The sequence below is a fragment of the Moschus berezovskii genome, chromosome X (assembly GCF_049115385.1).
Source record: "Moschus berezovskii isolate FMDL1 chromosome X, NW_MosBer_1.0, whole genome shotgun sequence".
Lineage (NCBI taxonomy): Eukaryota > Metazoa > Chordata > Mammalia > Artiodactyla > Moschidae > Moschus > Moschus berezovskii.
The window spans coordinates 13625344-13648493 of NC_142488.1; the positions used below are offsets into that span (position 1 = coordinate 13625344).

Genomic DNA, 23150 nt, shown 5'->3' on the forward strand with positions numbered 1-23150 from the left:
GTACACCAAGTTCATGAGTTAGCCTTATATCTGTTTCTTAATTACAGAGCTATGCTAGGAGGCCTGCAAGAGCCTTTGAACATTTTGCTTCAGAATCTGTTTATTATTCAAATTTGCATCCTCAGATTCAAGCATATTATTAATCCTCCATAAATGTTTGATGAATAATTAAAAGAATAAGAAAAGCTGATATCTCTCCAATCACCCAACAGCTTTCTGCTTAGAATATATTGGAACCAGCTTGTAGATCGTTTGAGGGGGAATGGGGGAGGCAGTTAGTGGCTGAGCAAAGGAGATGGGATACAGCAACTGCTACCTTGATGGGTTACACATTCTGTGATTCTGTCTTTGACTAATGGCATTTTGTCATCATTTACATCTCCTTTCAGTACAAATGTGTGAAGCATTTAAATACATTTCAGGAAAATGCTGACTATGATATACCCAAAGCATGTCCTTCCATCTGGCATTTTTCTCTAGTTCTATAGTCTGCTTCCTAGTGCAGTTTACTATCTGGGCTCTAGGAATGTTTTCATTTAATAATCTCAGTCATTTGGGCGTAGTGGGAGAAAATGCTAAGTCTGAGACCAGAAGCTTGCAATTTGATTCTCTTTATGATTACTTTCCAACATATATGAGGAGTCCAAGCCTGCCAAGGAGGAGAGGAGGGAATGTTCTGAGTGCTGCTTACTTGCTAGGGTAGCAGTGTTAAAGAATTGAGACTGTTACCTGAAACAATGTAAATGGTTGTTTCTTAAACAGAGGAAGCACTTAGTGCTAATGTACAAAGTCAAGTTTGCTTTGTAGCAAGCTACAGATGAACCACAAAATTTTGTGCCTAATTTACAGGGGCTTTGGGAACTTACTGAAAGCAGTATCAGACAACCCCAGTCTTCTAGCAATGTGGTGTCTTGTGGAGCAAATGAAATTGCACGCAGAAAACAAGTCTGAGCAACATAAGCCAATTCTTGTCTATATAAACATGCAGCTACATAGGGAATGATGTCATGGAAACTAGGAGTTCTGAGTAAGTGGAGTTCATCGCTCAAGTATAAGGAAGAGGTAGGAAACAAGTGAGAACATGAAGTGTAGGTGGGGTTTACAGAGACAACGGTGTGCATCGTGATGTGCCAAGTAAATGTTAAGTGTGTTACATGCATGATCTCATTTATTCCCGACAAAATTGCTAAGTACCACTGTTATCAATTCCTTTCTTCTAAATCTACAAACTGATGCTCAGAATCCTTACATCTGGTACAGCTGTGAGAGGCAGAGCAGCCAGTCAAATCCAAGCTATCTGGGGCTGGAGCCTTCACACTTATCCACCACACTCTTCCTTGTGGTGGTCTAGGCAGGCTACCACTGTCTGTGCTTGCAAATACACAGCACATCTGCCTGGAAGGGAACATTTAGAGAGAGGTGTGTGTTGGCTCAGGCTAAACCTCAGAAAGAAGACCTAGAAGGGTGAATGGAGGGAAGGGAGGGAGGCTCCTGAGGGATGGGATGTATATATAATTATGACTGATTCATGTTGTTGTATAGCAACAGAAAGCAACAGAACATTGTAATTTTCCTCCAGTTAAAAACAAATTTATAAAAAAAGAAAAGAAAAAAGAAAGAAGACTCTCTTAGAAAGATTCTTGCCTTTTAACTTGAGGGACATGCTCTCTTCCTTCCCTGAGAGTTTGAAAATGGGGCCATTTCTCACCAAGTGACTTTCTTTGCCGCAACACTGCTCTATTGTGTTTGGTACAACACACCAAATTAGAACCTTTTTAGAAGCCTCAACAAATCTTGTCTCTAGTGTGAAAGGATTATGAGTACAAGCCCCGTTCTGTTTGTACCCCCATTCAAACTCCCATGTCTTCAAAGTGTAAGCCTCTTGAGGTTCCAAGGTGATGATGCAGCCCATTGTCATGAGCCCATAAGTGTTGGCATCTTGTAGGAGAAAGGCATTTTTCACTTTAAGCATAAACTCAGCTGTGCTAAATGCAAGAAGGCCACTTAGCTTCTAGACTCTCGGAGGGACAGCTCTACTCAGCTCAGTATCAGAAATCCTGTCACACTGAGATGGAGGTGGAAATATATGATATTAAAATCCAGACATAGGAAAGTTTCCCCACAACTTAAAAAAACCTATAACAGCAAAATTTGAGGATCTTTGAATTTCAAGGAAGATATGCAATACAAAGATCAATAACACAGGTAAAACTTTCAATGGCTGATTACACTTTCCTTGTGATATGTACTTTTTGTAAAATAGAGCCATATCTCTGTCTTCCTCTGTATAAAGAAATTCATCAACATCCCGACAAAGAATCTTTCTTCTCCTTTCCCTTTCTCCTTTTCCCGTGCACAATTCATTGCCTCCTCTGCTACATTTTCTTAACATGTTAGACATTATCATGTTACATCCTAATTATTCTAATTCATGTCTTTCTGACATGACAGATTGTGAGTTTACTGAATTCAAGGATCATGTACATGTTGGTATTCCCAACACCACAGAGACACCACCGTTGGCACCCAACCTATATCCCCAACCCCTTACCATACCACTGTACCGTCTGACTTCCAAACTCCATCACTTCAACTTCTTTGCTTGAGGACTTTCTCTCACCTAAGCCACTTTGCCCACCCTTGTGACCAACCAGAAGTGAAGATGAATTAATGCCCCCGAGAATATTCCCATCTAATGACTGATGGGTGTTGATACCGAATAGCTCAGAAGAGTGTGTCTGCCAGAGCTACTTACGGGATAAAGCTTCATGTGCCTTTGGGAGATAACGGATTCACTAAAGCACCTTTCCTTGGCTTCCTTCCCAACTCTGAATCTCCTCCCCACATCCCTGCTGGTGCATTGCTTACCTCCTTTATAAACTGCTGCTGCTGCTAAGTCGCTTCAGTCGTGTCCAACTCTGTGCGACCCCAGAGAGAGCAGCCCACCAGTCTCCCCCGTCCCTGGGATTCTCCAGGCAAGAACACTGGAGTGGGTTGCCATTTCCTTCTGCACCTTTATAAACTACTTTTACCCAAATCCCCGATTCCAGGGTAACCCAAACTAAGTAAGCACCCAATATACAGAAAAAGTCCAATAAATATCATTTGAATTAGACTGAGTTACAAAGCTGGCTAGTGTAGCATGAGATAAGAGAGATGGAAGCCTCTGCTACATAAATGCAAAGGGCCCATCAGTCAAATATGAGCACACAGAAAGGCAACAAGCACCATGATTTCAGGGCTTCCCTCTGCAGTAGGGAAGCAGCTGTCCTAGTTGTTAGTAGAGAAGAGTGCATGTCAGGAACTCTGGTTTCTATTTTTAGATGTCTTGCTGACATAGAAAACTTCTGTTTCCTCCCAGTACAATGGTGACCTTCCTACCTCCGAGAAATGGTGCAGAATGCCTAATAAGGAAACAAGTTCCCATTTGTGGAAGCCACAGATGAACAGAGGAGGGATGGGAGAGCTTAGGTACTATTCATCGGCAGACACTGTGTTCTAAGATCTGTTTTGACTGTGGAACAGGAAATGCTGGGTTGCCCAGCACTGTCATGGTCTTGAACAGGATTTTGGTCTTTAAGTTTCCACAGCCTGGCTCTGAGTCTAAAAATTCCAAAGGGTGATAATGTTTCTAAAAATTCACATAAAAAGATGATTTAAAAAAAAGATAAAATAACAACTCTCATGCAGATATAAAATGAATACATGTTAAAGATTTTATTTAATCAATGAGGGAACCAGGCAGATGGCCTGGTTCAAAATAAAAACCTAAGAAACAGACACATTTATAGATGAAGAATATTGGCCTGAATGTGCAAACAGAGGCAAAAACCAGATGCTTTCACAGCGGAGGAGAGAAGTCACTTGAACTTTGGGACAGCACATGCCAGGATTTGCACATCTCTAAGCAAGCAATATTTCCCATTGCTATCAGTTATACAATTTAAAGAGTTGTAAAATAGCTCCCAGAGAATGAGAATCAGATGAGAGGAAGGGGTATACTATAGACAATCCACAGTTTTTTCTTAAAGCACAATTTCCCCCTACACTCATGATTGTAAGATTCAGTAATATACTCCATCTCCAAAAAGAAGAGCTGTCTTTTTATTTCAAATCCAGGTATTTTTCTTAACACAGTGAGTAGGGGTGAGCATAATACAATGTAAAGCAGAGAGATGGTGCTTGAGAAAAGTACATCTGATTGTTAAATAAAGGGGAAAATTTCAAGGTTTAAGAGGAAGACCCTTCCTTGGTAGGGAAAGGAGATGGAAAGAAGAAAGAAAAAGGTGGCATTTCACACACAGTATCAGATTCAGTCCTCCCAACAAGCCTGTGATTTAGGCAAAGATTTTTTATTTTATAAATGAGGAAGTTAGGGCCCAGAGTGATTGAATAGCCTACAGAGAGTTACACAAGTAGTAAAAAGCAGAGCCAGGTTTTAAATCCAGTTCCAGCTCTGAAGTTTATGAGTTTATCCCCATTATTCCATGTTGTACTGGTGAGGGATGTCAGGAGGAAGGGCAACAGTCAAGAAGTTTCCCTACCCCAATCTCAAACATGGCAGCTCAGTAGCAGTTTCAAAGGGCCATGTTGTAATGCTGCTCGTTGGTGACTGTGATGTTTTTGTCATAATTTCCTATTTTGTTGAGTACTTTGGAAAGAGAGTAAACAAAATTCACTTTTGATTTCACAGGCTGAGATGAAATTATTGATTTAAATGAAAGACTTTTTGAATGAACTCCCCTTTGAAGCTGGAAGGATGGAGGCCAACTGGTGGGGTTAAAATGCCTTGTGTTGAAAGTAGCTCTGAAATGGAATGGGAATGCAGATTTCTTGGCATGCCACTAGCATCTACTTACACAAAAAGGCTTATGTTCTGCTCAACAGTATTCAGTGAGAATTTATTGAATGACTACTATGTGCCGAGTACTATACAAATGCGTTGAGAAACACTACAGTGAATCAGATTTGAATCATACTCTGTCTAGAGCATACTAGAAAGAATTAGAAAAGCGTGAAAAAAATTGACTAGATTACAATATGGTAAGGGTTATGGGGCTCTGGATGTTCCAAGAAAGATGATATTCAAGTGTGGAGAATCATGGGAAAATTCACTGAGTAAGTATTAATTGAAGAATAAGAAGATTTGAACATGTGAACATATATTCATATATGTGTAAATTACACCCACCAATTTCATTATCATAACCTCAAACACAGCATACTTCCTTCTTCAAAAATCAACTAATGCAAAACAAATCAATTTTCAATTTGTCAAGCCCTAACAAGTTGATGAACTTGCTGTTCATTTTGCAAAGTAGTAGAGGATTCAATTAACGAGAGAAAGTCCTCTTTAATTCTATTTTTGTTACTTCCTAAAATGAAAGGAAATATAATTTGGGTTCATGAGAAATTCTCAGATCTCCTCATTTCAAAACTAACTCCAAATGGCATTTAAAATTGTCTTCTTCTAAGGCTAAATGGGCCTTTATTTATTATCTACCCTAATCCCAAGATAGCAAGAACCTTGTGTTTTCCAGCAGTTCTCCATCTGATGACATTTTATTTATAGCATAAATAGAAATATATGTAGATTACACTTACAAATTATTCCCAACATGAAGGTTTCCACTTAGTATCTGAGATCTTTAAAATAGAAAATGAACCTTGTCACCACAAGCAAAGTGCCCTAAATCTCCCAGAACATAAACTGCTCACTTTAAGGTCACAACGATCCTACAAAGAACAAAAAAGCAGCAGTTCACTTGTATTAGAAACAGGCTTAACAAAAATGCCCTCTCTGTGATGCTTGGTTGAGCACACACTTTTTGTTTCATCTGACATTTCTTGCAGAATGACTCAAGGGCTTTTCAGCAAATTGTTTCTGACTTGTCCTTAATGCCCAATTTTCTTATATTTTGTCCCACAATTCACCATCTAAATGTAAAGGATAATTAGTACAAGACCAGCATATAATGGATACCCAATAAATGTTTGCTGATTGAGTGAGTGAATGAAGAGGTATAAGATGGAAATGCACAGAATTTAGCAAATGCCTGCAGAGAGGCACCAAATTTAATTTATTGATGAACACACCCAACAAAGGAGTACAAATTCCATAATACTTCCATGTGTTCATCCAAAGGATGTTTAAATATTTTTTAAAATCCACATTCTTTGTTGAAACACATGAGATGACTTTATCATCAGAAAGTCATATGACCAAAAATATAATACGTACCTAGCATTTGTTTGGCTATGCAGAAGAATATTCTGAAGCTCCTTTCATTGTTATATAACGTAATCCTTGTTAAGTAGCCTTTCCACTAATCCCGCATTTTTACCTGACTTTTATAATTTAGTAGTTCTCAGCCAGGAGTGATTTTGTCCCCCCTCCCCAGGATATTGCACTTGGCAATATCTGGACGTTTTCAGTTGTCACAGCAGGGGCTTTGGGAGGTGGGTGCTGCCGGTATCTAGTGACTAGAGACCCAAGATGCTGCTCAACATCCTACAATGCATGGGACAGACTCCACAACAAAGAATGATCTGTCCCCAAATGCCAGTAGTCCTTAGGTTGAAAAACCCTATCTTAAATAAGGAAGCTAGCAGGAATGACCCCAAGTCTACATGCTGTTTAGTTGTCCAGACGCAAAGAATGCTTATGCGTAATTTCTGGAAGCAAGCTACAATTTATTTAACAACCATTATGGGCTTTCCTTACATCACTACTAATTCTCATAATTAACATCAAAGTAAGCACCATTATTCCCATTTTACAGAATTAACAAAGCCAGAGAGTTTCTATACTCTATTTAAAGTTTACAGGTGATAATAAGCAAAGCTGTTGGCAAAAACAAGACAGACTGGTAGTTACCATACTTCATATATTGGCTCCTGTCTTATTCCTGCTTTTTTAATCATGGAGAAACCCACAGTGTGCTAAGACAGAAACTAGTCAGCATCCTTTTATCAACAAGGCTGGTCCAAAGCGAATGGTTTGCTAGACTATCTCATCAGGCTGTGGGAATCAGCACAGACCTGGATGTCAGCAACTAAACTGAACGTAGTGGAACTGATAAAATCATTCTGACCATGTGTTGGGCAGAAGAATCAATAGTATATAATTTGTTAGTGATGAATTTTCAAGAAGATTTAAAAAATGCAATGAGTTAGTTTGTGTGACCATTTCTAATTAATGTCATGACGTTAAAAGAAAAATATTTTTCTCCATTCTTTGTATTAGATGCCACAAATTACCCCTCACAAAGGGACTGCCACCATGAAAAGCCACTCCCTCCCTTTGCAACTCTCTCATCCCCCAAGACTCTCTCTTTCATGGGCATCAGAGCACCATACAACACAGGAAGCTGTCATAAGAAACACTGCTTCCCTATGTTCAAACAAGTCTCTCATCATTAACTATACATCTTCTTGACTTCTCTATGTTCTTTATTTCATCCCTTTATCACTTGAGCTAATGGTGAGACTTTTTTTGCTAGCTAAAAATCTTCTTATTCCAAAAGAAATTTAATTTCTATAGATATCAAGCACATAAAGTTACTACTGCATTCCCATCCAGAGGCCCCACACTAAGTCAACTGTGATACTTGAAGACACATTAAATTATTTAAAAGGAATAAAATGCAAATTCAAAATGTCATTCTTGTCTATTTGTGACAAGAGAGAAAAAATAACATTTTCATCTTAGAACTGAAAGAATGCTGGCTCTCAAGTCTTTTGCCCTAAAATGATGTTGGAAAATAACATAACTGAGGCAAAACTAATGAATAGTGACTAGTCGTTTTGGTGTTACAGAGATCCTCTACTCTTTCCTAGTACTTATTACCTATGCTGTGGGCCTCATTTAAACTTTTTCAAGCTTTATTGAGATAAAATTGACATATAATACTGTGTAAATTTAGGGTGTACAATGTGTTGAGCTATACACTTATATATTGCAAAATAATTACCATATTAGCTAACACCTCTATTATATCATATAATTACAATTTCCTTTTTATAGTGAGAACATTTAATATTTACTCACTTAGCACTTTCAAGTATATAATACAGTATTGTTAACTATAGCCACCCCACTAATGCTGTACCTTAGATTCCCAGAACTTACTCATCTTATAACTGTGTGTATCCTTTGACCAACACCTTCCTATTTCCCATCCTCCAGCCTCTGGTAACCACCACTCTAATTTCTGTTTCTATGAATTTGGCTTTTTTAGAGTTTACAAATAAGTCACACCACACAATATGTGCCTCTGGTGATTATTTTTAAATAGAATCCATCACAAAGTTTTAAAAACAGTATTTATTGTTAATTTAGAAAGTTTTGTTCAATATGAATATATATAATCTTATTTTAATATAATCACTATGAATAATAGATAAACCTTTCATTACCATGGTAGAAGTTATAAAAATCAGTTCCAGGTTTTAAATATGCAAGATACAGAGTGCTCTTTTCATTGATTCATTTTTATGAGCGAGTCTGAGTCATATTAAATATAATTGCTGAGTCAAATATTTGTTATCCACGTGATCTGTCCTGGCCTCACTTTTCTGCCATACTGCCTCCTAGCTCTTGTGACAATGCAGTGGTATGACTAGAAATTGATGGTTTTCATCTGGGACCACCACAGTGCAGCTGGCCCAAAGAATACCATTTCCCATACATCCTTTCTGCTAAAGTGGATTTTATTCATTCATGCCACAAAGCACGATATAAAACTATTTACTCACATAAATAGCTCTACAGACAGTCCCTATGATCCTCCATGTCCATGGCCAGTCCTCACTTACAGGTATGGAAAGATTATGGAATTCTGGGACAGTTTCTGTTGCTCCTAATCTCCGACTATAAAAGTTCAGAGGAAGGCCCACCAAACTTGTTGTTGGTCAGTTGCTAAGTCATGTCCTACTCTTTGTGACCCCATGGACTGCAACACTCCAGGCTTTCCTGTCCTCCACTATCTCCCAGAGTTTGCTCAAACTCACGTCCATTGACTCAGTGATGCCATCCAACCATCTCATGTTCTCCCACCTCCATCTCCTCTTGCCCTCAATCTTTGTCAGTATCAGGGTCTTTTCCAGTGAGTTGGCTCTTCATGTGAAGTGGCCCAAGTACTGGAGTAAACTTAGCCAAATCTAGTCCACCACCTGTTTGGTGAATAAAGTTCTATGTAACACAGCCACATTCATTTATTTACATATTCTTTGTGGCTACTTTCACTACAAAGACAGAACTGAGTAATTGTAACAGAGACCTTGTGGCCCACAAAGCCTAAAATATTTACCATCCGGCCTTTTACAAAAAAAAAAAAAAAAATGCTGCTGACCTCACATTTAGCTCACTGAGCTTTTAAGAGAACTCATCTAGAAATTAATATATTTATAAAATCTGATTACAAGCAGAGTTTGTGACTTGCATCCCTGAATTACATTCCTAGACTGCAGGACCATTACATAAATTGAGAGTCTTAGACAAATACCTGGAAAAAATTAAGCTGATTGTTATTGATTCTTTGTTCCTTTTCCATTACTTCATCATAGGCACTGATGCTACAGCCCCCAGTAAAACATTCCCTCCTTGTAGGATTACAATGTTTGATAATACTTCTACTGTTGTCTTTAGTCTTATTATTATTTTCATCTAATACATTTATTGTTCAATAAGAATTTGTTAATTGAATTAATAAATAAATTACTGTAGGTCAACATTTTCAGAATGATGTTTTGAAGAATGCATGTCATCTTCAAAATGTGCTCCATGAATGGGATGGTTTATTTTACATAGAGTACAGACTTGTGGTTGCCAAAGGAAGAGGGGTGGAGGAGGGTTGGATTAGAAGTTTGGGACAAACAGATGCAAACCATCATATAGAGAATGGATAAACAACAAGATGCTACTATATATAGCACAGGGAACTATATTAAATATCCTTGACAAGCCATAATGGAAAAGAATATGAAAAACAGTATATATGCATAACTGAATCACTTTGCTGTGCACCAGAAACTGACACAACATTGTAAATCAACTATACTTCATTTTTTTAAAAAAAAAAAGATGATCTATTTAAAAAAAAAAAAACATGAAGTCTCCAGTGTTCAAATAAAGTTGGGAAACAACAACACATACTTTGTTCTCCTTTAGAAGCACAATGATTCACATGAATGCATTTAAGTTTTGGGGAGGAAAAAATTGACATCAACAAAACAACAGAGCAGGCAGCTCCAAGCTCTTGTTCCCCCACAGAAGTGTCAAAAAGTAAGTAAAAACTGTCAGAACTAATTTTGTTAGAATTCTGGAAAATAGTCATAAGTCTATAGCAACCAAGAAACTACTGAGTCAAAAAAAACTAACTTGAAAATGGCAGGAAAGGTTTGTGGTGTCTTTACTTGTCTTTGTCCCATACCCTCCCCAGTAGTGATTTTGTTTTTGAATCAATGGCAACCTACATTTCCAGTGTGGAACCCTGGTCCCTCATTCTGGAGAGGGCAAAGTAAACAAACAAACATTATTCACAAATTATTCTGTCTGTCTATTCTCACCTGTCTGTGTGCTACCAGAAGGACATATGCAAAGAGCTTGTATTAGTTTGCTAGGACTTTCGTAACAAAATAACACAGGTGAGGTAACCTAAACAATAGAAATGGACTTTCTCACAATTTTTTAGGCTAGAAATCCAAGATCTATGTGATAGCAGTATTGGTTTCTCCCAAGGACTCTCTCCCTGGCTTGCAGATTGCTACATCCTCACTGTGTCCTCATATGATTTTTCCTCTATGTAAACACATCTCTGACATCTCTTTTCCCTCTTCTTTTAAGGACCTCATTCATGTCAGATTAGGAACTACCTTCATGACCTCATTTACCCATTGGAAGGACTGATGCTAAAGTTGAAACTCCAATACTTTGGCTACCTCATGCGACGAGTTGACTCACTGAAAAGACTCTGATGCTGGGAGCAATTGGGGGTAGGAGGAGAAGGGGACGACAGAGAATGAGATGGCTGGATGGCATCACCAACTCTATGGACATGAGTTTGAGTGAACTCCAGGAGTTGGTGATGGACAGGGAGGCCTGGCGTGCTGTGATTCATGGGGTTGCAGAGAGTCAGACACGACGGAGCGACTGAACTGAACTGAACTGAACTGACCGAACCTCTTTAAAGACCTTCACTCCAAATACACATACATTCTGAGGTACTGGTGGTTAGCACTTCAACATATAAATTTTGAAGGAACACAATTCAGCCTATAACAGTGCTCATCTTTGTTCCACCTAATCCAGTAAAACTCGGGATAGAAAAGCAGTAGATATTGATTAAACACACTGCAAGAAACTAAAAACATTCAGATGCCTGGAGTAAAAGATTATAGTTGGAACATACAATAGACCATTTAAAGGCCTCAGAGCAAAAGCTGAGAAGAGTTTCTCAGGGAAATCAAGAAATTCAAAATCAGCCATGCATGCAGGAGAATTAAAAAAGCCATAGGCATTCTCAGGGCAAGATGAATACTCAGAAAGGATCTGAGCAGATCCTAAGAGTTCACCTTGAGCTGATAGCTAGATTCAGTTCAAGACTGTCTAAGTATCAAAGGAGTGCCTCCAGAATCAGTTCAGTTCATTCGCTCAGTCGTGTCCGACTCTTTGTGACCCCATGAACCACAGCACGCCAGGCCTCCCTGTCCATCACCAAATCCAGGAGTTCACTCAAACTCATGTCCATCGAGTCGGTGATGCCATCCAGCCATCTCATTCTCTGTCGTCCCCTTCTCCTCCCGCCCCCAATCCTTCCCAGCATCAGAGTCTTTTCCAGTGAGTCAACTCGTCGCATGAGGTGGCCAAAGTACTGGAGTTTCAGCTTTAGCATCAGTCCTTCTAATGAACACCCAGGACTGATCTCCTTTAGAATGGACTGGTTGGATCTCCTTGCAGTCCAAGAAGAGTCTTCTCCAGCACCACAGTTCAAAAGCATCAATTCTTTGGTGCTCAGCTTTCTTCACAGTCCAATTCTCACATCCATACATGACCACTGGAAAAACCATAGCCTTGACTAGACGGACCTTTGTTGGCAAAGTAATGTCTCTGCTTTTTAATATACTATCTAGGTTGGTCATAACTTTCCTTCCAAGGAGTAAGCGTCTTTTAATTTCATGGCTGCAGTCAGCATCCGCAGTGATTTTGGAGCCCAAAATAGACAATAAATAAAATAAAATAAATTAAAATAAATAAATAAATAATAAAAACTGGGAGAGGTATTTTTTGTTTATTTGTTTGATTTTTTTTAGCCCTTGGTGTTTAAGAAAATTTTCATCAAAACCCTAGCAGAGTACAAGCTGAGAAACAGACTATAACGACCACACAAAAGTTAAGATACATAGTCTTTGCAAAAATAGTATTAGAAAGTCACCAAATGGATGGCTTACAATAGCTTTTAACAACAATGTCAAAAGCATCCAGAAAACTCTGGCAAAGGGGGAGAATCTACTTTCCCCTTCTCCCCTTGAGTTAGCAGTTATAAAAGTCAAATATTTAGTTATCAACAAAAATCACAAAGCATACTAAAAAACAGGAAAAAATGTCCCATTTGAAGGTAAAAAATAAATGGACAATAATCATCCCTGAGGAATTTCAGACACTGGATTTACTAGATAAATTCTGTAAAATAACTGTCTTAAATATGCTTAAAAATCTAAAGGAAAACAAGGCCAAATAATAAAAGGAAATCAGGAGATTGGTGTATGAATAAAATGAAAATATCAATAAAGAGCTACAAATTATAAGAAGGAACCAAAAAGAAGTTCTGGAGCTGAAATGTGAAAAAAAGAGAAATGGAAAATTCACCAAAGGAATTTAATAGTATATTTGAACAGGCATAAGAAAGAATCTGTGAATGTGATGATGCGGTAAGTGAATTATTGAATTTGCGGCACATAAAAGAAAAAGAATAAAGAAAATGAAACAGAATCTAAAGGACCAATGGACCACCAACAGACCAACATACACATTCTGAGAGTGAGACAGGGGTAGGAAGAATCTTTGAATATTTGAAGAGAATATTTGAAGAAATAATGGCTTCTCAAATTTGATGAAAGATAGAAATCCGCAAATCCACAATCTTCAATGAACGTCAAGTAGGAAAACCCAAAGAGATTCACACTGAGAAACTTTACTATCAAACTACTGAAAGCCAAAGACAATGAGAGAATTTTTCAAACAGTAAGAAAAAAACCAAATCATTACTCACACGGGAAGTACAATAAAATCATTAGCCAATCCCTCAGAAGAAGCCTGGGAAGCCAGACTGCAAGGGATGATATATTTAAAATGCTGAAATTAAAAAAAAAACTATAGCTAAAAATTTATGTCCAGGAAAATTATCTTTCACCAATGAAAGATAAATTAAGACATTCAGAGATAAACAAAAGCTGAGAGAGTTCATTAGAACTAGACTTACCCTACAGGAAATGATAAAGGGAGTCTTTCAGGTTGAAACACAAGGATGCTGGACAGTAACTCGAAGCCTAATAAAGAAATAAAGTTCTATGCTATTGGATGTGTAATAATTTGTGACAAGAAAAACCTAAAAGGAGGAGGATGTAACTGTATAAGAGTAGGGTTTTGTATGTTATAGAAGTTAAGTTGGTATCAATTCAAACTAGATTGTTATAAATTTAGGATGTTAAATGTAATCTCCACAGTAACCACAAAGAAAATATCTAAAAAGTATATCTCTTTGAAATAAAAGAGAATCAAAATGGTTTACTAAAAGAAAAAATCAACTACATACAAAAGAGGATGGCAATAGGCAAAGGGAAAAACAAAAAATGCTGTAAAATATAGAGATCAAATACCAAATGGCAGAAGTCATTCCTTATATAAGTAATTACTTTACATGTAAATGTACTAAACTCTTTCACACAAAGGATGGAGATAGGAAAACTTTATAAAACAAACTATGATCCAATTATATGCTGTCTATAAGAGACTCACTTTAGATCCAAAGACATGAGTAGACTGTGAAAGGATGGAAAAAGATATTCGATGCAAATAGTAACCAAAAGAGAGTGGAGGACTTATGCTAACATAAGTCAAAATCTCTTAAAAGAGACAAAGAATGACAATACACATTGATAAAAGAGTCAAATCATCAAGATGATATTACAATCCTAGAAACACATGCACCAAACTATAGAATCCCAAAATAATGAAGTAAACATTGATAAAATTGGTAGAAAAAAATAATACTTTTACAGTAATAGTTGGAAACTTTAATACACCATTTCAGTAATAGATAGAACATCAATACAGAGATCGGTATGATATATAGGATATGAACAACACTATAAACAAACTAGACCTAACAAACATAGAAAGAATACACCACCCAACAACAGGAGAATACACAGTCTTCTCAAGTGTACATGCAACATTCTCTAGGATAGACCACATATTGGGTTGCTGCTGCTGCTGCTAAATCACTTCAGTCGTGTCCGACTCTGTGTGACCCCATAGACGGAAGCCCAACAATATTGGGTTACAAAATAAATATTAATAAAATTTAAAAGATTAAATTTATAAAAATATATTTTCCAAATACAGTCGAATGAAGCTAAAAATCAATAATAAAAGGAAAACCAGGGACTTCCCTGGTGGTCCAGTGGTTAAGACTCCATACTTTCACTGTAGGGGGTATGGGTTCAATAATGGTCAGGGAACTCAGATTCTGCATGCTGCATGGCACAGCCACAAGAATTAAAAAAAATTTTTTAAACAGGAAAATGAGAAAATTCACAAATATTTGGAAAATAACACTCTTATACAACCAACAGGTTATAGAAAAAATCACAAGGGAAATTAAAGAAGAATGAAAACAAAAATGCAACATACCAAAACTTATGGGATGCACTGATAGCAATGTTCAGAGGGAAATTTTTAAGGTAAATTGCCTGCACTAAAAAAGAAGAAAGACCCCCAAATCAATAATGTAATATTACATCTTGAGGAACTAGAAAAAGAAGAGCAAACTAAACCCAAAGCTAGCAGAGGAAATAAATAATAAAGATCAAAGTAGAGAAAAACATAGAAAAGCAATTAGAGAATCAAAATCTGGCTCTTTTAAAAGATCAACAAAAATTACAAACCTTTACCTAGAATGACAAAGAAAAAAAAAAGACTCAAATAACTAAAATAAAAAATGCAAGTGAGGACATTACTACTGACCTCACAGAAGACGAAAGAATTATAAAAGAAGATTGTAAACAAATTAGATAACCTAAATAAAACTCAACATTCTGAAAACTAAGATCATGGCTTCTGGTCCCATCACTTCATGGCAAATAGACGGGAAAACAATGGAAACAGTGAGAGACTTTATTTTTTTAGGCTCCAAAATCACTGCAGATGGTAACTGCAGCCATGAAATTAAAAGACGCTTGCTTCTTGGAAGAAAAGCTATGATAAACATAGTGAAGGTGAAAGTGAAGTCGCTCAGTCGTGTCTGACTCTTTGCCACCCCATGGCCTACCAGATTCCACCATCCATGGGGTTTTCCAGACAAGAATACTGGACTGGGTTGCCATTTCCTTCTCCAGGAGATCTTCCCGACCCAGGGATTGAACCCGGGTCTCCCACATGGTAGGCACTGTAGGCAGACGCTTTACCGTCCGAGCCACCAGGGACGATACACATAGACAGCATATTAAAAAGCAGAGACATTACTTTGCCAACAAAGGTCCTTCTAGTCAAGGCTATGGTTTTTCCAGTGGTCATGTATGGATGTGAGAGTTGGATTATAAAGAAAGCTGAGTGTCAAAGAATTGATGCTTTTGAACTGTGGTGTTGGAGAAGACTCTTGAGAGTCCCTTGGACCACAAGGAGATCAAATCAGTCAGTCCTAAAGGAAATCCGTCCTGAATATTCATTGGAAGGACTGATGCTGAAGCTGAAACTCCAATACTTTGGCCACCTGATGCAAAGAACTGACTCATTGGGAAAGTCCCTGATGCTGAGAAAGATTGAAGGCAGGAGGAGAAGGGGACAACAGAGGATGAGATGGTTGGATGGCATCACCGACTTGATGGACATGAGTTTCAGTAAGCTCCGGGAGTTGGTGATAGACAGGGAAGCCTGGCGTGCTGTAGTCCTTGGGGTTGCAAAGAGTCGGACACGACTGAGCAACTGAACTGAACTGACTGAGATAAAATGGACAAATACCTAGAAATACATAATTTACCTAAACTGACTCAAGATGAAATAGAAAAATCTTGGACCTATAACAAGTAAATAAATCTATTGAAAAATCAAAAACCTTCCAACAAAGTTTAGGACCAGATGGCTTCACTGGTGAATTCTTACAACCCATAAGGAAGAAATAACACCAATCCTTCTCAAACTCGTCCAAGAAATAAAAGAGAAAAGAATACTTCCTAACTTATTCTATGAGGCCAAAATTACTTTGACACCAAAGACAGATAAATACACCACAGGAAAATAAAATTAAGGAAAAATAACCTTTGTGGATATAGATGCAAAAATCTACAACAAAATAGTATCAACACAAATTCAACAGCATAGTAAAAGGATTATACATCATGACCAACTGAGATTTATCCCATTAGAGGAAGTTTGTAAAGTTTGTTGATCTTTTAAGATAGCTAACTTTTGGTTCTGTTGAGGGCAGGAGGGAGGAAGGAAGGAGAGAATAGTGATATGAGTGATTAGATGTCTATATAATTCTTCTGCCAGTCAAATTCTCATCAAAATCACTTTGGAGTATATTTGCTGATAAACCAATTAGATGAGCTTAACTAGTGTTAACTCTTTCTGCAGTTTATAGAACACATTCATTTGCTGGTGATCACATCTAAGAATGTGTTACTGTTAGTTAGAACACCTTAGTTAATTATTGGGCTAAAACACAGATGGGAGGTTGTGTTGGCACCTGTCAGGATAACTCTTAAAAGTGAAAAAAAATTCTATTATTCAACCCAAAGAACTTGCAGGCATTGTCCCATATTCAGGTAACTTCTATCCTCAGGGTGATTCTATTAGCCTCAGGCATTTTATCCCTCTAGTTAAAAAAGGTGTCCCTAAAGTTAGGCAGTTTCTGTCTGTCACAAAATCTGTGACCTTGGGAAAATTAATGAATTTTCTTTGTGCCTCAGTTTCCTCATCTATAAGATGGGAGACATTCAGTTCAGTTGCTTAGTCATGTCCGACTCTTTGCGACCCCATGGACTATAGCATGCCAGGCCTCCCTGTCCATCACCAACTCCTGGAGCTTGCTCAAACTCATGTTCATCCAGTTGGTGATGCCATCCAACCATCTCATCCTCTGTCGTCCCCTTCTCCTCCTGCCTTCAGTCTTTCCCAGCATCAGGGTCTTTTCCAATGAGTCAGTTCTTTGCATCAGGTGGCCAAAGTATTGGAGTTTCAGCTTCAGCATCAGTCCTTATTCAGGACTGCATATTCAGGACTGATTTCCTTTAGAATGGACTGGTTGGATCTCCTTGCAGTCCAAGGGACTCTCAAGAGTCTTCTCCAACACCACAGTTCAAAAGCATCAGTTCTTCAGTGCTAGCTTTCTTTATAGTCCAACTCTCACATCCATACATGACTACTGGAAAATCCATAGCTTTGACTAGGTGGACCTTTGTCTCTGCTTTTTAACATGATGCCTAGGTTGGTCATAACTTTTCTTCCAAGGAGTAAGCGTCTTTTAATTTCATGGCTGCAATCACCATCTGCAGTGATATTGGAGCCCAAGAAAATAAAGTCTCTCACTGTTTCCATTGTTTTTCCATCTATTTGCCATGGAGTGATGGGACTGGATGCCATGATATTAGTTTTTTGAATGTTGAGTTTTAAGTCAGCTTTTTCAATCTCTCCTTTCACTTTCATCAAGAGGCTCTTTAGTTCCTCTTCGCTTTCTGCCATCAGGGTGGTATCATCTGTGTATCTGAGGTTATTGATATTTCTCCCTGCAATCTTGATTCCATCTTGTGCTTCATCCAGCCTGGCATTTTGCTGGGAATGGGAATGGGCATTTCACTGGGAATGGGAATGGGAGACATGGTAGCATTTAATTATTGAAGAATGAAATAAGGCACTTATTGGCATACAGCAAGGTTTTAATATATGTGAGCTCATTATTGTGATCCACACAGTCAAAGGCTTTGGCATAGTCAATGAAGCAGAAATAGATGTTTTTCTGAAACTCTCTTGCTTTCTCCATGATCCAGCGGATGTTGGCAATTTGATCTCTGGTGCCTCTGCCTTTTCTAAAACCTGCTTGAACATCTGGGAGTTCACGGTTTACATACTGCTGAAGCCTGGCTTGGAGAATTTTGAGCATGACTTTACTAGCGTGTGAGATGAGTGCAATTGTGCGGTAGTTTGAGCATTCTTTGGCATTCCCTTTCTTTGGGATTGGAATGAAGACTGACCTCTTCCAGTCCTGTGGCCACTGCTGAGTTTTCCAAATCTGCTGGCATATTGAGTGCAGCACTTTCACAGCATCATCTTTCAAGACTTGAAATAGCTCAACTGGAATTCCATCACCTCCACTAGCTTTGTTCCTAGTGATGCTTTCTAAGGCCCACTTGACTTCACATTCCAAGATGTCTGGCTCTAGGTCAGTGATCACATTATCGTGACTATCTTGGTCGTGAAGATCTTTTTTGTACAGTTCTTCTGTGTATTCCTGCCACCAATCCTGGATGTTCATTGGAGGGACTGATGCTAAAGCTGAAACTCCAATACTTTGGCCACCTCATGAGACGAGTTGACTCACTGGAAAAGACTCTGATGCTGGGAAAGGTTGGGGGCGGGAGGAGAAGGGGACGACGGAGAATGAGATGGCTGGATGGCATCACCGATTCTGTGGACATGAGTTTGAGTGAACTCCGGGAGTTGGTGATGGACAGGGAGGCCTGGCGTGCTGTGATTCATGGGGTCGCGGAGAGTCGGACACGACTGAGCGACTGAACTGAACTGAACTGAACTGAACTGAGCTCATTATTAATACATGCATGTGAAAGTTACTTCTTTTTTCATTTCCAAGGTTTTATATCCAAATGCAAATGATTCTTAAGGCAGTGTCCAAGATTGAAATGATCAGATGTAAAGGATCAAATTATCCCAGAAGTGTACAAACCAATGAAAAAGACCATGGTTTGCAGATCAGAGGATATTATGTAATGAATCTAGTGCAGCAAAGTGGTTGAAAATTTAGGATTTTGGAATCAGAATGATGAGACCTTGTGTCTCAGCTTCTTTAATTACTGTGGCATGACTTTAAGCAAGTTACTTAATTTCTCTAACCCCCAGTTTCCTCATCTGAAAATATTGATTGGAGCACTAAAACAATTCCTCTTTTGTGAGGATTAAAACAGGCAATTTTTTAAATGTGCTCAGTACAGTGTGTCAATATGTGGTAACTTAAAAAATATTTTGAATTCTAGCAGTATACTCACACTGCCATGTACTCGGAAGGATAAAACAGATGTATGATGGTATGACCCGGCCTTCTAATTGGTTCCAAGCCAGTTGGGGAGGCAAGACAATCAGACAATCTACAGTACAAGAAAACCTACATTTGGATTTTCAAATTCCTCCTGTTAAGATGATGTTTCTCTCTTTCCTGTTTCTTTTCCCACATTATTCGTTTTCTATCTCGTATATAAAAATTCATGAAAGTTTTCTACCCTGAATTGGACCATCTAAAAGGAAATATCTTGTTGTGAAGAGAGGAAAAAAAGTAGACACACAATTTCTCATGACTTGACTCTACCTTGTCTACTTTATCTCTTACTAGCATAAAAATATATTTGTTATAGAATAAAATTCTATGAACAAGAAACTCTATTTTTTTTTTGCTGGGTTTTTTTTTTAGTAACCTAAATAGAAAAACAAAATAAAGCAGAGTAGGAAGTGACCATGGAAAAGAAGTCATCTTTGCAGATGATGAATAACAAGGGTATAAACTAAAAAGATGTGGAATATTTCAAAGCTGTAGGCTGAAAAATGTTTTGGTAATATGGTGATGTTTATTATCTGATGCCCAAAAACACTTTAAAAAAAACATTATTTTTTTCATTAAAAGCAGAGAAGTTAGCTATATTAAAAAGAAAAACAGCTTACTACATCTCTTTTATCCAAATTCCTTGTTTCTTCTTTTACCAAAATTTCCTTGCCTGGAAATTTACATTAGCTGTTGAACCCTTTTCTTTCTTTCATTTTGAGAACTCAGCATGGACTTGGGAAGTAAATGCATGGCACTCAAGTGTTGCTGCAGCTGTGTTTTACTATCAGCCTTTGAAGAAGGCTTCAAACCAAACTCCTCCTCATTCAGATCCTACCTGCTTGTTGCAAACAGAGCCAACTGAGCTGTAGCTTGACAGGATAACTGAGCCTTTGTTCAGTTCAGTTCAGTCGCTCAGTCGTGACCAACTCTTTGCGACCCCGTGAATCACAGCACGCCAGGCCTCCCTGTCCATCACCAACTCCCGGAGTTCACTCAAACTCATGTCCATCGAGTCGGTGATGCCATCCAGCCATCTCATTCTCTGTCGTCCCCGTCTCCTCTCGCCCCCAATCCCTCCCAGCATCAGAGTCTTTTCCAGTGAGTCAACTCTTTGCATGAGGTGGCCAAAGTATTGGAGTTTCAGCTTTAGCATTTGTTAAGTGAAAACAAATTTCCACAGGAGAAAGCAATGAATGAATAGATGGTTCATGGCAATATGAACTGTTTCGTATCTTCGAAAGTATTATGTGGAAACTACATGAGGGCAACAAATACATTGCACAGCATAGCATGAAACTGGAAGTCATCAGAAAGTTATTAACCTATTGCCAGAGGGCAAAGAGTTTGTCTCTGTACCCTTTGAACATGCCTGCTTTTACCCGACCTCTGAAGCTAAACACGGCCAGGCTGGTTAGTGCTTGCTTGGAGGAGAAACAAAGGGCAAGAGGAAAAGAGAGTTATTCCCTATGTCTCTGGAGGAAAAAGCATGCTCTTTGTTCAAAGCACATCTAGGATTAATAGACCTCCATGGAATTTTCCAGGCAAGAATACTGGAGTGGGTAGTCATTCCCTTCTCCAGGGATCTTCCCAACCCAGGGGTTAAACCCATGTCTGTGTCTCCTGCATTGCAGGCAGATTCTTTACCGTCTGAGTCACCAGGGGAACAAAACCTTGCTTTATACTATATTTATTGGTGTAACAATCTGGACATTAAGCGACACTGCTGGGTTTATTTCTTTTTTTTTTAATCTGTTTATTCATTTTTTTACTTTACAATATTGTATTTGTTTGGCCATACATTGACATGAATCCAGCACGGGTGTACACGTGTCCCCCATCCTGAACCCCCCTCCCACCTCCCTCCCCATCCCATCCCTCTGGTTCATCCCAGCGCATCAGCCCCGAGCACCCTGTATCATGCATCGAACCTGGACTGGCAATTCGTTTCACATGTGATAATTTACATGTTTCAATGCCATTCTCCCAAATCATCCCACCCTCGCCCTCTCGCAGAGTCCAAAAGACTCTTCTATACATCTGTGTCTCTTTTGCTGTCTCGCATATGGTGAGCTAATTTTCTTTGGTTCTGTATTTCTGTACATCATTTCTCATTAGGCAGTCACAGGGTATAAAGAAGGAATGGGGTAAATTCAGAGGTATCGTGAGAATCAAACTAGACCCATTGATTTAAAGGGTATTCCACAAAAGGAGGTGGATATTCCTGGCCCATCCACCATTTAAAATGTAGGTCCATTTGAACTCATGAGCCAGGCTATTTCATCGTCATGTGTACCCTCTGTTGACATCTACACGGTTGATGAGCCTAACGTCAAAGAAAGCCACTCATCCAAAAGGCAATTTTGATCACAACTATTGACAATGAATTCCATTTAATAGTCTTCAGCTTATATTTTCCAAGTCCAAAACTCTTCAGGGTAAGTTATCATTGCTTAACTGTCATTATTTGAAACGCTAGTGGGAATGTTATTACTGTGAACCTCTCTGGGTAAAACTTCCTCTTTTTTTTTTTTTGCAATCTCACCATCATTTTAATTTTGTTTACATCTCTAGTCATTTGCACAGATGTTGATGGAGCTGTATTTTTGCTTCAGTGTCTATTGCAACATTCTTATTGCGTTCTACAGGTCCTCCAGTAAACGTTACTTGCAATATTTTTATCAACAGTTTTGGATCAGTCACAGAAACCACCATGGTAAGTGCTACAGTGCCACTGGCAAGAGAAAAACATGACTTGATTATGCCATGAACACAACCTGTCAAATTTTCTATTTATTGTTCAACCTGCAGGACCTCCTGTAAATGTTACCTGCAACATATTTATCAACAGCTTTGGGTCAATAGCAGAAACTACAATGGTGAGTGGGACTGAGCATTGAAGCCATCGTGTGAAGGAATGGGATGTGTGATCAAAGAGCACTGTTGTACATTTGTGGGACATTTACTGAGTGCTAATTTCCAAGTTCATTCACCTCTAGAAAGCAATTAGTTATACTCTTTCACCTTAGGAATTCATTAGTCAAATATTCATTTGTTTAAAATTCAATAATCTTTCATCCATCATGCCAGATAAATTTTGGAAACACTTGATGTTTGGTTATATTTAGGTAAAATTATCAGTAATGAGCTGGTGCATAATTAAGGATATTTAAATATTTGCATCTCCAATGTTTCAGAAATACAAATTTCAAAGTTTAGGAGATATTTTCATATAATGGGACACTTTAACATAGTCAAGCTTCAGACATGCTACATTTAAAATATATGCCAAGAAGCTGACCTTAAATACACACACACACACACACACACACACCAATTTGATGGCAATAGAAAGTTGTTCCAAGTCTACAGGAATTACATAACATGCATGGCTCCCCCCAAAAAAATAAACATAAAACTAATAAAACCCCATCATACTCTAAGTGCAGACATCTTTCAAGTACATTAAAAAGATTTCAGATACTTCAAAATTCACCAAGACTCCTTATCGGTGTCAAAGTGGTGTTGTTGCCTGTGACACAGCTTATTTAGATCAGTAACCTTATAGTACTGGGCTATAGTGTGGAGATTACAGTTTGAGTG

General features: G+C 38.3%; 1 protein-coding gene across 2 annotated transcripts in view; it reads left to right on the plus strand.

Annotated features, from left to right (window-relative positions):
* Positions 1–23150, plus strand: part of GLRA2 (glycine receptor alpha 2) — a 212105-nt gene that overhangs the window by 25280 nt on the left and 163675 nt on the right. Inside the window, exon 3 of one of the 2 annotated variants that reach the window (XM_088833656.1) lies at positions 22196–22263. In XM_088833656.1, coding sequence (XP_088689782.1) covers positions 22196–22263 — 68 coding nt within the window. Of the gene's footprint in view, positions 1–22195; positions 22264–22358; positions 22427–23150 lie in introns of both variants that reach the window. The other variant, XM_055393598.1, reaches the window with a different exon arrangement.